The sequence below is a fragment of the Gavia stellata genome, chromosome 27, assembly GCF_030936135.1.
Source record: "Gavia stellata isolate bGavSte3 chromosome 27, bGavSte3.hap2, whole genome shotgun sequence".
In the NCBI taxonomy this organism is placed as follows: domain Eukaryota; kingdom Metazoa; phylum Chordata; class Aves; order Gaviiformes; family Gaviidae; genus Gavia; species Gavia stellata.
Genome location: NC_082620.1, coordinates 3,312,078 through 3,325,985, shown reverse-complemented (window position 1 = coordinate 3,325,985; position 13,908 = coordinate 3,312,078). Strand labels below are relative to the sequence as shown.

Sequence of the window (13,908 nt, the reverse complement as noted above, 5' to 3'; positions counted from 1 at the left end):
GAGGTACATAGATTAATACTGTGGTTTTTAATACTTATAGGATATGTGTTTACCAATTTCTGTTACTAGGGCACATCCAATCCTGATGGCTATATCTCCACACTTCCTGGTTCCAGCGTTGTGTTCCACTGGCCACGTAACGATTATGATCAACTGTTATGTGTGAGACTAATGGATGTCCCAAACTGCATTTGGTCTGGGGGCTTTGAGGTCAACAAAAATAACTCGTTCCATATTAACATGAGGTAGTTATTATATATAAGTCTTCTGTAGCGTGCTTCCATTTTTGGTAGAAGCAGCTGTTTAACAATTATGGCTGCGGCTAATGCAGATCAGAAGCCTACCTCTCTTGCACTTGTTTGTTCTTGTTCAGGGACACCGTGGGAAAATGTTACTTCTTAAGAGTAGAAATTACTCTTCAAGGAGCCACATACCGCATTGCGTTCAGTGACACAGATCAGTTACCGCCACCTTTCCGCATAGACAATTTTTCCAAGGTAAAAGAGCAAAAAAAAAACCTTTTTTTGAAAAGTAGTAGCTGCTCCTTTATATTTGTTAGAAGAGGGAGCTGACTGGCTTGTGTAATGAAACAAAATGAAAGTGTATGTAGCAAGATGTATTTGTGTATAATTGTAATTTTCTGAAGTTTTAGTAAAAATTGGTAGTACTGAACTACTTCATCTTGTTCAAATAACAGTGCTAACATGTGGCTTTCATGAGTGCATTAAAAGTCTTACAAGGAAGAGCATTATTACTGATGAGAAAATTGTGCTAGGCTACTGCTGCCACTTCCTTTCTCTCTGTCTTTGGGCTTCCATGTCAGTGATTGTATAAACCAAAGAATTTACTGTGCGTATTTTACAGAAACTTACTGACTGCCTTGTGATCGGAGCAGGAGATAGAGCTCTTAATAGTTATTGATTCTCGTTCTGGATTTTGGTACTGACATGTTAAATAAAACTGGGCAAGTCTCCTAATCTTGATCAGGAGGGTTTGAGATGCTACCATGGGACTAAAGACATTTTGAACCACGGTTGACAGATAAAAGCAAAGATGACATTTCTCATCCCTTTGAGACCATCTTTAATTGAAGCTTGAATGGAAGAAAATGCATACGAAACCGTTGGGGTGGGAAGAAGTGCGCTGAACATGTTTCAGTGATCAACTCCTGAAAAATGAACGAATGATAGCAAAAAATCTCTGATTAACAATTTCTGTGTGAAACTAAATCCTCTTTCATATCTGTTACAGGTCCCAATTGTTTTTAACCAGCACGGTGTTGCGGAGCCAAGACTATACACTGAAGTGAAGCCCATGACCTCTCTGGATTATGCATGGGATGAACCTGTTCTACCACCTTTTATAATGCTGACAGTTAAAGGGGCAGGATCCTCAGAAATAGTCTGTAGCATGAATGACCTCCAAGATAGCAAGCAGCTTTACTATGAAAACTTCATTTATATTGCTGCTACACACACTTTCTCAGGGTAATTCTTTATATATTAGATGAATATGTTTTGAATGTTCATGGTGTTCTTTAGGCTTTATGTTAATACTCTCTTAATGGTTGCCATTTGAAAGTTTTTCAAATGCAGCTAAACTTTTTTCAGCCTTACGCTAACAGAAGAAATGCCAAAATTCAGAAGTTGAGTCTGGCAGTCGGTAAGCTGTGTATCCGACCTTGTTTCGTTGTGGTAACTTAGCTTTATAGGTGCAGCTTGCTGTTGTTTATTTTGTCACATAGTGAGAAAGATTTAGCATATGGCATCTGCTGTGACCCCACTGTCTGCTCTTAGTAGAGCAGGGATGTTTAGGGTCATGTCTCGGGGCTTAATTTCATTTGGTGGATTAAGAACACTTGAGTACAGGACATAGCTATTTATGACATGCCTGTGAATTTTAAACTTGCACTAGTTTGTATGCTATTGAAAACAGCTACAGGAGGTTGAGACATGCTTTGTTGCTTTTCTCAATATAAGGTAGAAAATTTTCTTTGGAATTCATCTTACGTCTGAAGTTCCTAGTCGCAGTGAGAAATCAAAGCCCCTTTTAAGAATACTCAAATTGACAACTTACACTGGTAATTCCAAAAATAACAAGACGAAAAAAAGCCAATATAAATTTTTGTCTGATTGGCTATATTGGAATCGTAAGCTTCCTCGACTGGATTTTGGTACGGATCTAATTCAGTCTACAGGGGAAGCAGCTACTCTGAATACTGTGATGATGTTTTCTTGGTGTTGTAGTTTACAGGAGCCAGGTGTAAGACCAGTTGCTTCGAATAAGGATACTGCATACGCAGAGCTTGTCCTTGATGTTTCTCCAAAGACTCAACGAGTTGTACTGAAAAAGAAGGTACCAGGACACATTTGATTTTATTAAAATGCTGCTGCTAGGTGCTGAAGTAAAATTATGTGCTGGGAGAATGAAAAAATAAAGCTTTTTCGTGGCAACTTCTAAAGGGTGGAGACAGACTCAACTGAAAGCGACAGGTTATTGTAGTTCTCAGGTTGCTTGAATTATGGTGGTGCTTCCATATAAGACTTTTGTGAGGGTGACAGAAAAGGGAATTGGAATAAAAGTAGTAAAGGAGGATGTAAATGCCTCTAAGACAACCAGGTGCGGTAACTGTATGTTGGAGGTTCTAATGAAGTTACAAGGTAGGGCATGCTTCTTTTTTGGTTGCATTGTAAGCTAAGACTTCTATTTCTGGAGCTCTTAAGAAATAGAAACTATTTAAATATTGCTGAGATTAAAAATAGCTTGTAAATACAGCTCTGCATCTAACAGTGCTAACATAGGATGCATATTCCTTGAATATCAGAGTTGAATTAGAAGTTTTTATACAAACTAGTTTCTAATTCAGGCCTCTGAAGTTATACAAGTCATTCCAATAACTATAATTTAAAGCATCTGATAGCAGAACAGAACAGAGATACTTGCTCCGTACCACTGTGTTCATTTAAATGTTGAATTTTTATGCAACAGGAGCCAGGAAAACGATCCCAGCTTTGGAGAATGACGGGCACAGGAATGCTTTGCCATGAAGGTTCTTCAGTTCCTCATAACCCCCATAAACCTTCTCCTCGGTCTGTGGACTCTTGTATGATTTTAGATATTGCAGGTCTGGCAGCTGTCACAGATAACAGGTATTGCACATACAATTTCTCAGGAAACTGGTGTAGATTCTAACCATGTCTTTGAAAGCATACTTAACATGATATTCTCTGAATAAGGAAAGAAATTATTCTGAAGGCACGTGGAAGAGCTAGATTTTATCTGTTTGTGAATGGATCTCATGATCGCTTTTGTGACTTGGAAATGTTTTTAAAAGCATGGAAAATGTATTTTCAGCAGCAGATTGTTAAAAGAGCGCTTCAGAAGTGAGATTAGGAAAATGAGCTTGAACAAAATTAGAGTAAGTGTTTGCCATTAACACATCTCAAGAGCGAAACAGAAGTTGGAATCATCCTCTAAGTATTGGGTGGCGTGCTTTTGCTGCAGGTACGAGCCCCTGATGTTGAGAAAGCCTGATCGACGGCGCAGTACTACCCAGACGTGGAGTTTTCGTGATGGAAAGTTGACCTGCGGTATTCATGGACTTGTTGTCCAGGTCAGTACTGATTATACGTTGAACTTGTTTTGACTGTTGCTGATATAGATGACAGAGTCATTTGGGCTTAGTGTTGAAGTGAACTAAAAGCTTTGAGGCCAAAGTTCAAAATACAGATGAAACCAGACTTGCGCAAACAGCTTGTGTCGTTTAAATTTGTGTTTGAGTATTGGTATCAATTTCAAATAATTAAACTACTAATTTGAAAGTAAATAATCAGAAAATTAATAGTACATCATTGTTCAAAATGAACAGTATAGTGATAAATATTCTCAATATTCTCACACATACCAAATGTGAAAATGCTGCAAATCGTGTCACTTAGTACCACCGATGACAGTCAAGATTTGTGTATAACCAGCACTTCTCAGAATCATTGTTCTAACATTTTAGTAATAAGAGTTTTAAAAGCACTTTGAAATGTTTGCTCTTTCTTTGTGTTCCAGGAAACTCTGACTTGCAGACAGCTAACACTTGCAAACTATTTGATAATTCTGCTGCTGATACTAGATTTTGTAGGCAAAGAAACAGGGATTGCTTTCACAAATTCTAGAACTAAATGTCAAAAGAATTTTTATGCCCTTTTTTTTTTAAATGTTTCAACCATATTTATCCATTGCTTACAAACAAATTTGAATAAGTTATCCTGCATATTGTTGAAATAGCAAAGTGTGTTTGTAATAAATAATGATATTTCTAACGTTTTATTGTGAAAAATAAAATGTGCCAGCTATGTGAATGGAAGTCAACCTCAGTTCAGTGGAAAAGTACCTTCTTAGTGAATATGTTAGCTCTGTGATGAAAGTGGGTCTTCTATGCGCACAATGAATCTGGAATGGATGTGTAAGGTACAGAATGATAATATCCTGCAAATAGGAAACCATCACGTTCTATTGGAGATATCTTTTTTTTTCCCCCCTTTCCTTTCTTTTCTTGTTTCTAAATTCCTTGTAGTTTGTTGGGTTTTTCCCCAAACATATGCTTTGGATATTTCTTCATTTTGAAAAAGAACAGCAATGGCAGAAAACCAGCATCTTGGCCATTTTGCTCACTCTGTAATAGCAGGACAGTATGTGTCCTCTGTGAAACTAAAAATATGCTGCAGAAACCAATTTTGAAGTTTCCGATGCTTGTTGTGATGTAAGCAAAGAAGAAAAAGCATGGAAAATACTCCTTGGGCTTCACAATAACCTTTTAGGACTGTATTTGTAGTTCTGTTCTGAATAATTTTAAAGGAATGTAGTAGCCATAAAAGAAGGTTCCAGCATCCAGAATAGATACAGTAAGGACAGCAGTAATACAGTGTTCCTTTGCCACCTTTGATGCTATGTTTCAATTCTAATACCAAAAAACAGATCTAGAGAAAAATATTTTCCTTAGTCCCATGATGTTGCATTGATCGCTTTGTGATCAAATTACTGTAGCTTAGTAAGTTACTACTTGTCAGTTTGAAGCAACCAAAAAGCCCTGCGTTGCTATTTTAGGATGTTGACTCAGTAAGGATTTACATTCTCATCTGCAGATCCAGAATTCATCTTTTAAAAAACTTTCTATCATTTTGAAAATATTTTCAGGAAAGACTTCCCGTGTTCGATCACGATATAATAGCTTTAGTTTCTGAACGTGCAGTGCGAATACTTAATTATTGATCTTGGCTGTTTCTCTAGCTGCCAAGCTGGTTAAACATGAGTTATGAGAAGCTTTAGCAATACCAAGTAAAGTGCTGCTTGACTGCTTTTCTTTTAGTTCTGAAGAGTAAGAAATGTGTTAATAGCCCTCACACCCAGACTGCTCAGTCTGGGATGGAGTCTCAGATGACTTTCTTCCTCAGCTGTGTAAGAAAAGTAAAATACACTTTCAAATTAACGTATGTAAATAGTTATCTGAAGCCTTTACTTATCACTTAATTTTTTTTTTCCTTACTCTTATTTCTTTCTCCAGGCAAAGGGAGGAATACTAGGTCTTCATGATGGAGCAGAAGTTGTTCTTGGTCCTGATACTTCACTTGAACTTTTGGGGCCAGTTCCACCTGAACAGCAGTTCATAAACCAGAAGATGAGGCCTGGGTCAGGAGTGCTAGCTGTTAGAGTCATCCCGGATGGGCCGACTAGAGTTCTGCAGGTGAAGGTCCTTCGTTAACTAGAATCTGGTTTCATTATTTGCTTGTACTTAAGATACCTTTTTCTGTATTGCATCTCTGAATTCTTAAAAAGAATTAACTTTATAATGATATGAAGGGGGAGAGGAATATCACAGAACAGAAATAATTACAACAAAAGTTTCCATTGTACTTACTTTTAAAAAAAGGTAATTTTATAAGGTAGGACAATATAGCTGTTATTTATAAATAGGAAAGTGATCATTGTAGTATTTTATTTGTTTATCAGATAACCGATTTTAACCAACGTAGAAATGATCGTTTATCCAGTGAAGGAGATGAGCTTCCAGTTATGGAACAAGATCTACGCAAGTTGAAAAATCCAGATACAGAGCAGGAACTGGAAGTAAGATATTACAACTAGTATCTGGCTCTTTTATTTATCATTTTCCTTTCTAGATTTTAGAGGGGGGTCAGAGGGGTTGTTCATTGGCTTTTCCCCATGATGACCTGTTGTAGACTCAGGTATGAACTTGTAGGTTTTCTTGCTGAAACTCCTCGTTCTTAGAAGCTGGGTTTATATGTTGTAACACCTCTTCATTCAAAGACTAATTGTCAGTGAGCCGTTCAGCTTCTCTGGAGATGAGTCCAAAAAAATAACTTCTTTGCAGAAGCATATATTCAGTATCACAGGTTTTCTTGGTGTTTGTTTGTTAGTGGGGTTTTTTTTCCCCTCTTCAAATACTCTTTTCTCAGGTGCTTGTGAAACTGGAAGGTGGAATAGGATTATCTTTGGTCAACAAAGTTCCTGAAGAGCTAGTATTTGCAAGCCTCACAGGAATTAATGTCCACTACACACAACTGTCGACAAGTCAGGTGCTGGAGCTCAGTGTGCAAGACGTACAGGTATTTGCCATTTTGAAACAAATTTATTTGTTCATGGGTCTTCTGTGGTTTTTGATGTCATAATAGGTTTGACAAATGTTTAGAGCTGTTACTGAGATTTCAATTCTTAAATATCATAGAAGTTTCGATTAGCAATGGATGTTTCTTTTTTTCATTGTTCTCTACTTAGTAATAGTTGAGACAACGATATATCATATTTCATGCTGTTGATTTCTGTTAGGCAAGTTAGAATCTTTCTCATTTTGTGAACAAGTCAGACTGAGATTTTTCTCCCTTTCTGGTTCTTGATTCTTTGTCATTACATAACAAAAAAACATCCATTGAAAGCAGGAGTCCTAATGCTGGTAGTACCGCAGTATAAACCATAGACAAGTAAGACAAATAAAAAACTCTCATTATTTTTTCCAACTAGATTTTGTTTCTGACTGTTGCAGAGCTTTGTCTTTACCATTGTTTTCACTTCAGTCTTTGAAATTCAGAATTCACAAGTTAATCTGAGGACTGTAAAGACTCTTTTTATTCTACTAAAAAACTCCTTTAAATTATTAGAATTCTGTCCCCAATATGTAAGATTTCCTTGAAAGGGGAATTGTGGATATTGATGTAGATTACGCAAGATAAACGGATACTTGCACGTATCAGTCAAACGTAAATGCAGGTGTAGCTTAACTCTGCTGTTTAGTATTTTTGACTGTGTTTTTTGAAAAAGGAAAAAAAATGACAGAGAACATAGCAATTTTGTTACAAGTTTTGTTTGTTGGTAGCTATAACCATTTTTTTGATGAAGGACATTTCTGAATATTTTTTTGGTATGCTCTCAGTGGTGATCAATAACCAAGTATATTCAGTATCTCCCTGTCTCAGGGACCATGTATTTCTGAAAGCTTTTAAGTCCTCAGTTAAGTAAGATCAATTTTGTTGTTTATTGTCACCTATTCAGATTTTGTTGTCTGTCTTGTCCACTCTGTAGGTGGACAACCAGCTTATTGGCACCACACAGCCTTTTATGCTCTTTCTGACACGTAAGATGAGTGAAAATGAAGCTGTGGAGACTGGTCCTGCTGTGGAAGTAAACACAATGAAATTTCCCAGTAAAAATGCACTGACTGATATATACAAGGTAAACCACAAACTTCTGATTGTGCCATGCAGGTATTACTCTGTTTAAATGACCTTTCCTGTTCCTAATTTTTACTAGTAATCTGAATTAAATAATTTGTGAAATACACTTTGTTGAATTAATACTGAGGCTTTAAGGATGCTTTATCCACCTTCTCATGATCATAGTGTTTAAAGCTACAGTACAGTGATGAACAGGATAATAAATATGTTTAAAAATAAAACAAATTAGGCCAGACCCTTGTTTGTTCATGCCTGTGACCTTACTTTTCAAGCCAATTATTCTCACCTCAGAATTGATAGGTACCATTGTAGCATAGTGAACCAGAATACTTACGCTATGTTTTTCATGAGTTGTGTGCAGGTTGTTACTTCTCTCTGATAAGCTGTTATCTTGCAGCATAAACCCTGTTCTGTCTACTGCAGCTATTGTTGTTGTTTGGAAATCTGTCCACCAGCTTGTGGTATGCATTGTGAGGGCAAAACTGAGTTGGTTATTAAGACCTATTTTCTCACTTGGAATCTTCACTCATGTATTTTGATGCTGTTTTGAAAAACAGCTGATTTTGGTGTCAGAAAACAGCTAAGCATCAGATTCTGAAGTGTTAGTATTAGATAATGAAGCACAATACCTTCCAAAAAATTGAAACCATCATCACTAGTTGTAGTGAAGTGAAGAAAACTGCTAAAGACATTTTGGAGGTGGGGATCTTGCTACAAATCCATTCCAGTGAAAATATTCTGTTGAAGTAGAACACATTGTCCTATTTAATGGCTTACATGGATCATATTTCTAGTGTTAATACTGTAAACTGAGACGTGTTTATCTTCCTAGCATCTGATGATCACTGCTCGAAAGTTCACAGTTCAAATTGAGGAGAAACTACTTCTGAAACTATTGAGTTTCTTTGGCTATGATCAGTCGGAGTCAGGTATAGTATAAAATTACAAAGACCAGTTTTACAGTGTACAGAGGTATTATCTTTGCATATAGAATAGATTCAAAACACCTAGCAAACTCTTAGCTGCTTGGAAACTTCCACTGTCAAACAGAAAGCTGGAGAGCTAATGTCTCAGTGGCCCCTATAAAGCTGTTCATGTGTATTGTGCTTGTTACAGTATTCAGGTGATGATCCACGTAACATGCTGTTGTCCAGTACACGGTGGCTGAGCTGAGCCTCTATCCCAAGGAGTTTAGTATTCATTTTAAGTTCCTGTATCTGGATTCATATAAATTGGCATAAAAGAAATTGTGTTATTAATTTTGCAAACCACTTTGTTTAGTAATCTTTGTTTATTTAAACCCAAGGCTAGAAATGGGATCTCTGTTTATTTGTTCCTTGGGCAGTTCCTCTTGCTTAACTGAAGGAAAATTTTGGTTGTCTGACATTTTAGTTGTGGCATCCATACCCCTGGCTTTAATTGTAATGTAAGTTTTCTTCCATTCAGTGAGGCAAGACAGAGCTCTTGAATCTTCTAATGTCATAGATGTTGTTCTAATCCTTCTATTGTAGGGTTTATCTGTACTTTGGAAACTTTCTGAAATGCCTATTTTGGAGTGGCAATTGAAAAAGTCAATTTTATTATGTAGTAGGCTGTGTAGGGTTATATAATAAAATAACTGTTGCAGGAAAAAACTATTTTTGGCATGATTCCAGATGTGGGCAAGCCTACAAATGATGCTCAGGAGTGCTGTGTCTTGCTAATCCACAGTATCTTCTGAATTGTCTCTGAAAAAATTAGTATTATGTTTCTCAGTTTCACAGAGGACTTAGACTTAGATTTGTAGTGATGAAGAATAAAGATTTTGAGTTTTGCTATGCCATTTACTACTCTGTGTTGGTTTACCCTCGTGCTTTTGCTGTTTTTTTATTTCCTTGCTGTGTAGTCTTTGTAGTTTATCCACTGGTACTGATGATGTCATCCAAGATTCAGAGAAAAATTATTTTGTCATTTACTTTCAACGTGTTTAATGATTCAACCTGAATTCATAAGACTTTGCCATCTTTTGTCTTCCCCCTCCCCTTCTCACACCAAGATGCTCTTAGAAATAACGTATGAACCTGTTAGTGTCAGGCAAATTTGGCTCGCTCTGTACATAAAGTGATTTACTGAATGTCTTCCATGTAAGCATTTTGTCCGTTCTGTAGTGATAATTGAAAAGATTGTCAGCTTTGCTTGCTTTGTACATTATATTGATAGTTGAGTGTATAAGGAAGTATAGAGAAAGTAGAGCAAAACATATTGTAAGACCATGACTACACAGTAGGAAACATTGCATAGTTATGTTTGTATTGCCTTGCTTCTGTATGCTGACAAAGATAAATTAGAAGTGAGATTAAAAGCTCAAATAACTTAAACTATGCACTTGGATGACTTTTTTTTTATCTAGCTACAAATACATTCAGGTTTTACAGATGCAGGCAGATCTGAAAAAATCTTGAACCTCAAAGGTCAACTTCATGTCGCAAGGCATGAGTAATTTTACTGGCTACACTAGCAGTCTCACATACTCTTTATTTGTACAGAGAAACTATTAACTCTTTACAAAGTATGCATTCATAACCCCATCTTTATTTATATATAATCTATTCTGATTCCTGTGTTTTGTCTGGATGCAGAGGTTGAAAAGTATGATGAAAACCTCCATGAAAAGGTTGTTGAACAAGGTGGAGGACAGAAGCGATGCTACTTTGAAAATCTGAAAATCAGTGTTCCTCAAATAAAATTGAGTGTCTTCACGTCCAACAAGCTACCTTTGGATCTCAAGGTACGCCAGTGCATTCACAGAGTATGCTTCCGAGTGAAGAGATTCTGTTGTAGGAGGAAAAGGGAACAGAAGCTTTAACTTACCACTATTAATTTCCATTTACTCTTTAAGTATTTACGTTCCAAATAACAAAAGTTCCAATAACTTCTGTTACTTAATTTGCATAATTTACAGTCTCTTCTGTAATATTCTTTCATTTCAGTTGAAGCACAGCCAACTTCACCTAATAACTCACTACTTTACAAAAGGATCTTAGTTACATTAATGGTGGTGTAAAGAGGCTGAGGGAGGGCAAAGAAGAATAAAGAGGCTGGGAGGGCTGAGGGGAGGGCAAAGAAGAATAAGAAGTTACTCAACTTTGAGAGCAGAAATACAGGACAGCTCTGAGTGTTTTCATCCAAAAAATGTTGTCTCATTGAAATTGGAGGGTTTCCATGAGCACTGTGCAATTTGGTTCAATATTAAAGTGAATTCAGATTCAGTGTGGACTTAGGTGGAAAATCTGGTCCTTTTCATGTGGTAATAAATGTTCTGGCACAGTCATTCAAGTGAATCAGGGATTCCGTATCCCTGAAGAAGATAATCTCGTCCAGTGTTCCCAGCTTGGGTGTTGGGACCTTCCTGGACGTACTAAGGTGGCAACGGTCAGCAATATTTCAGTTCCCTCTGAGCTAATACAATTAATTTCCTACAAGGTGGGGGAGTTGAAACAAAACCAGCCAAACAAACCATGAAAAACCCTCCCCGCTGTGGAGGAATTGAGCTGCTGCTTATTCAGCTTGTGTGTTCAAAAAACAAAATTGAGACACTGACCAGGCTTTTTTGCATTCTTGATATTATGGACATTAAGATGTGTGAGCTTTTAAAGAAGTTTAGTTTTGTGGAATGAGTGTATATCATGGAGTCCTACCAAGATGACTCAGAATATCACCAGTCCTGCATTCTTGTATTGCTTTTACCAAATTATTTTGCAAAGGAGGATAATTCAGTAGCTAGCTGTAATATTCCTTACCATTCAACAACATCAGCAGTGTCTTGAATGTGTTTGTGCTTCAGCTTCAACACGAAAATGCTTATCATCCGATTATCTCAGATTTAGAGAGAGAAAACAGTGGTGAGTGCCTTTAAGAAACTAGTTATGTGCACTGTTCTGTTTGGATTTCCTACCACCTTTGGCATATGATTGCGTATGGATATGTCTTGGCAGCTGCCAGCATTGTTCCCAAGAGAAAACTTGGCGTATACATTTTTTCCCCCCTAATGATAACAGTCACTGACTGTATATTAACTTTCACAGAAAGAGTTCCATTCAGTTTTGTAGCACAGGAGAGTTCAGGGTAGGAGGGAGAGAATAATCACAGTAGAGCCTTTGTAGAAGTTTTTCTAAGTACCTCTAATGTTTCTGGCTTGGACATTGCTGTCTGGTAATTTGGTGTAGACAGATTATTTTTATTAGGTACCAGTATTAACAAAGTTGCCTTATATAATATCTGATAGTTAAACAGGAAATTACTTCCTACCCAAGTGAATAATGAGGACTACTCTAGTTAGTCATCCATTTACTGAAAAAACAAATAGGTCCTTTCTTACTTGCGAACTTAAATCAGACCTGTAATTTACCGTGATTGCCTGCAGATGGCAGAAGAACTCGTATTACTTACTACCAAGTGTGCTTTAGTGATTAATGTAGAAAGATGTAACACAAGTATCAGGCTTCTTGCCTTCTTCAGATTTTCTGATGTTAGTGACTGTGCAGATGCCATTATCAAGACCTGAAATAGAAGGGATCTCTTTCTTTCCTAAAAGACTAGTTTTCTTGTTAATTTTTCTAAAATTATTTTATTTTTGTGTGTGTGTATATATAGATGTATAGCTTGTCCACCTTAACTATGGGTTTTTATGTATAGACTGTACAGGTTACAGATGGCCCATGGGTTGATTACTGTCTTAGTTTTCTTCCTTGAAAATAATTGAAAAAGCTGGTTTAAAGAATGTCAGTACACCACGTAATGTTAAGAAATGAGCCATAGGCTTGCAGGAAATTACTTATGTTATTCCAGCTCATCCTGACACTTAATCCATTCATAGAACTTCAGCAGGGTGGAAAATACCCCATTTTGTCTTCACTACAGATCAAGGAAATTCATTTAGGGTTCTGTTTAATTGAACATTAGAGCAGTTATAGCAAAGTGCTAAGCATGGAATCTTAAACACATTTTGTTTTGAAATACTCCTATCAAGTGTAGGAAATAGATTGCATCAGGAAGAGTGTTTAATGACTATTTAGTTACTGAAGAAATGCAGTTCTAATAATTGATCATTGCTTACAAGGAAGAGGTTTATGGAGTGATTGCCCTCTAGATCAAAGCATCTACATGGCAGTGGTAAACTACTCTAGCAGCTTCAGATAATTTTGGTTTGTTACCCATTTAAAGAGTAATTCATTTGGGTGCTGTGAATGAGAAGTAGAGAGAAAAATTAAAGCAGCAATATCTTTTATTTAATTAGGCATTGAAAAGCACGCTGGGATTTCCTCTAATCCGATTTGAAGATGCTGTGATCAATTTGGATCCTTTCACTAGGGTCCATCCATATGAAACTCAGGAATTTATCATTAATGACATTCTGAAACACTTCCAAGACGTAAGTGTCATACAGATTTTATTGTGGCAAAAGCTGAACTTCTCTTGATTGATGAGTTTTCTACTAAGGGTGGGAGAACTCTTTCTTGACTATTTACTTAAGTGTTAGTGCTGTGTTCCTTCTTTGGTATATGGATAAATAGCATCACGTGCTTCTAAGAATATGCTGCATTTTAAGCTTAAACTATTATTGATCTTACTGGTATTTGTGTGTTCATTTATTCAGTAAAACTATCTGGTTTTGTATGTGCTTTTGTTGCGGGTGGGACTTTTTTTTTTTTCCCCCCCTTTTAATCAACCTTGCTGTTGGTGTTAGCGTGATCCATAAGTGATATTTCATTCTTCCTGTTGATTTTACAGGAGCTGCTTAGTCAGGCAGCAAGGATTCTAGGTTCTGTGGATTTCCTTGGCAGCCCTATGGGTCTATGGAATGATGTTTCAGAAGGAGTTACTGGACTTATAAAATACGGCAATGTTGGTGGTCTCATAAGAAATGTCACACATGGAGTATCAAACTCTGCTGCAAAGGTAATAATTATGATATTAAACTTTGCTAAAACAATAAGCAAAAACTAGTTGGGGAAACAAGTCAAATAGAATTATTGAACATCTTTAAATTGCTTTATGTCCTGTTTGTTTTGTAAAAATTGCATTTGAAGTGTGGATTTTTTTTTTTTCAAATGCTTTATATATGCACTTCAGGGATGCCAGAAACCCTGCAGGAGTCAATGAAACCACTCAAGACCTTATTGTTGACATA

General features: G+C 36.7%; 1 protein-coding gene across 2 annotated transcripts in view; it reads left to right on the top strand.

The window, feature by feature from the left end:
* VPS13D (vacuolar protein sorting 13 homolog D) overlaps positions 1 to 13,908 on the top strand; it is a 105,211-nt gene that overhangs the window by 51,333 nt on the left and 39,970 nt on the right. For both annotated transcript variants that reach the window (XM_059830074.1, XM_009810019.2), the window contains 14 exons: positions 70 to 245; positions 374 to 497; positions 1,252 to 1,487; positions 2,247 to 2,355; positions 2,989 to 3,149; positions 3,505 to 3,613; positions 5,555 to 5,734; positions 6,001 to 6,117; positions 6,468 to 6,617; positions 7,588 to 7,737; positions 8,572 to 8,668; positions 10,358 to 10,506; positions 13,015 to 13,149; positions 13,509 to 13,676. In XM_059830074.1, coding sequence (XP_059686057.1) covers positions 70 to 245; positions 374 to 497; positions 1,252 to 1,487; positions 2,247 to 2,355; positions 2,989 to 3,149; positions 3,505 to 3,613; positions 5,555 to 5,734; positions 6,001 to 6,117; positions 6,468 to 6,617; positions 7,588 to 7,737; positions 8,572 to 8,668; positions 10,358 to 10,506; positions 13,015 to 13,149; positions 13,509 to 13,676 — 2,061 coding nt within the window. The remainder of the gene's footprint in view (positions 1 to 69; positions 246 to 373; positions 498 to 1,251; positions 1,488 to 2,246; positions 2,356 to 2,988; positions 3,150 to 3,504; positions 3,614 to 5,554; positions 5,735 to 6,000; positions 6,118 to 6,467; positions 6,618 to 7,587; positions 7,738 to 8,571; positions 8,669 to 10,357; positions 10,507 to 13,014; positions 13,150 to 13,508; positions 13,677 to 13,908) is intronic.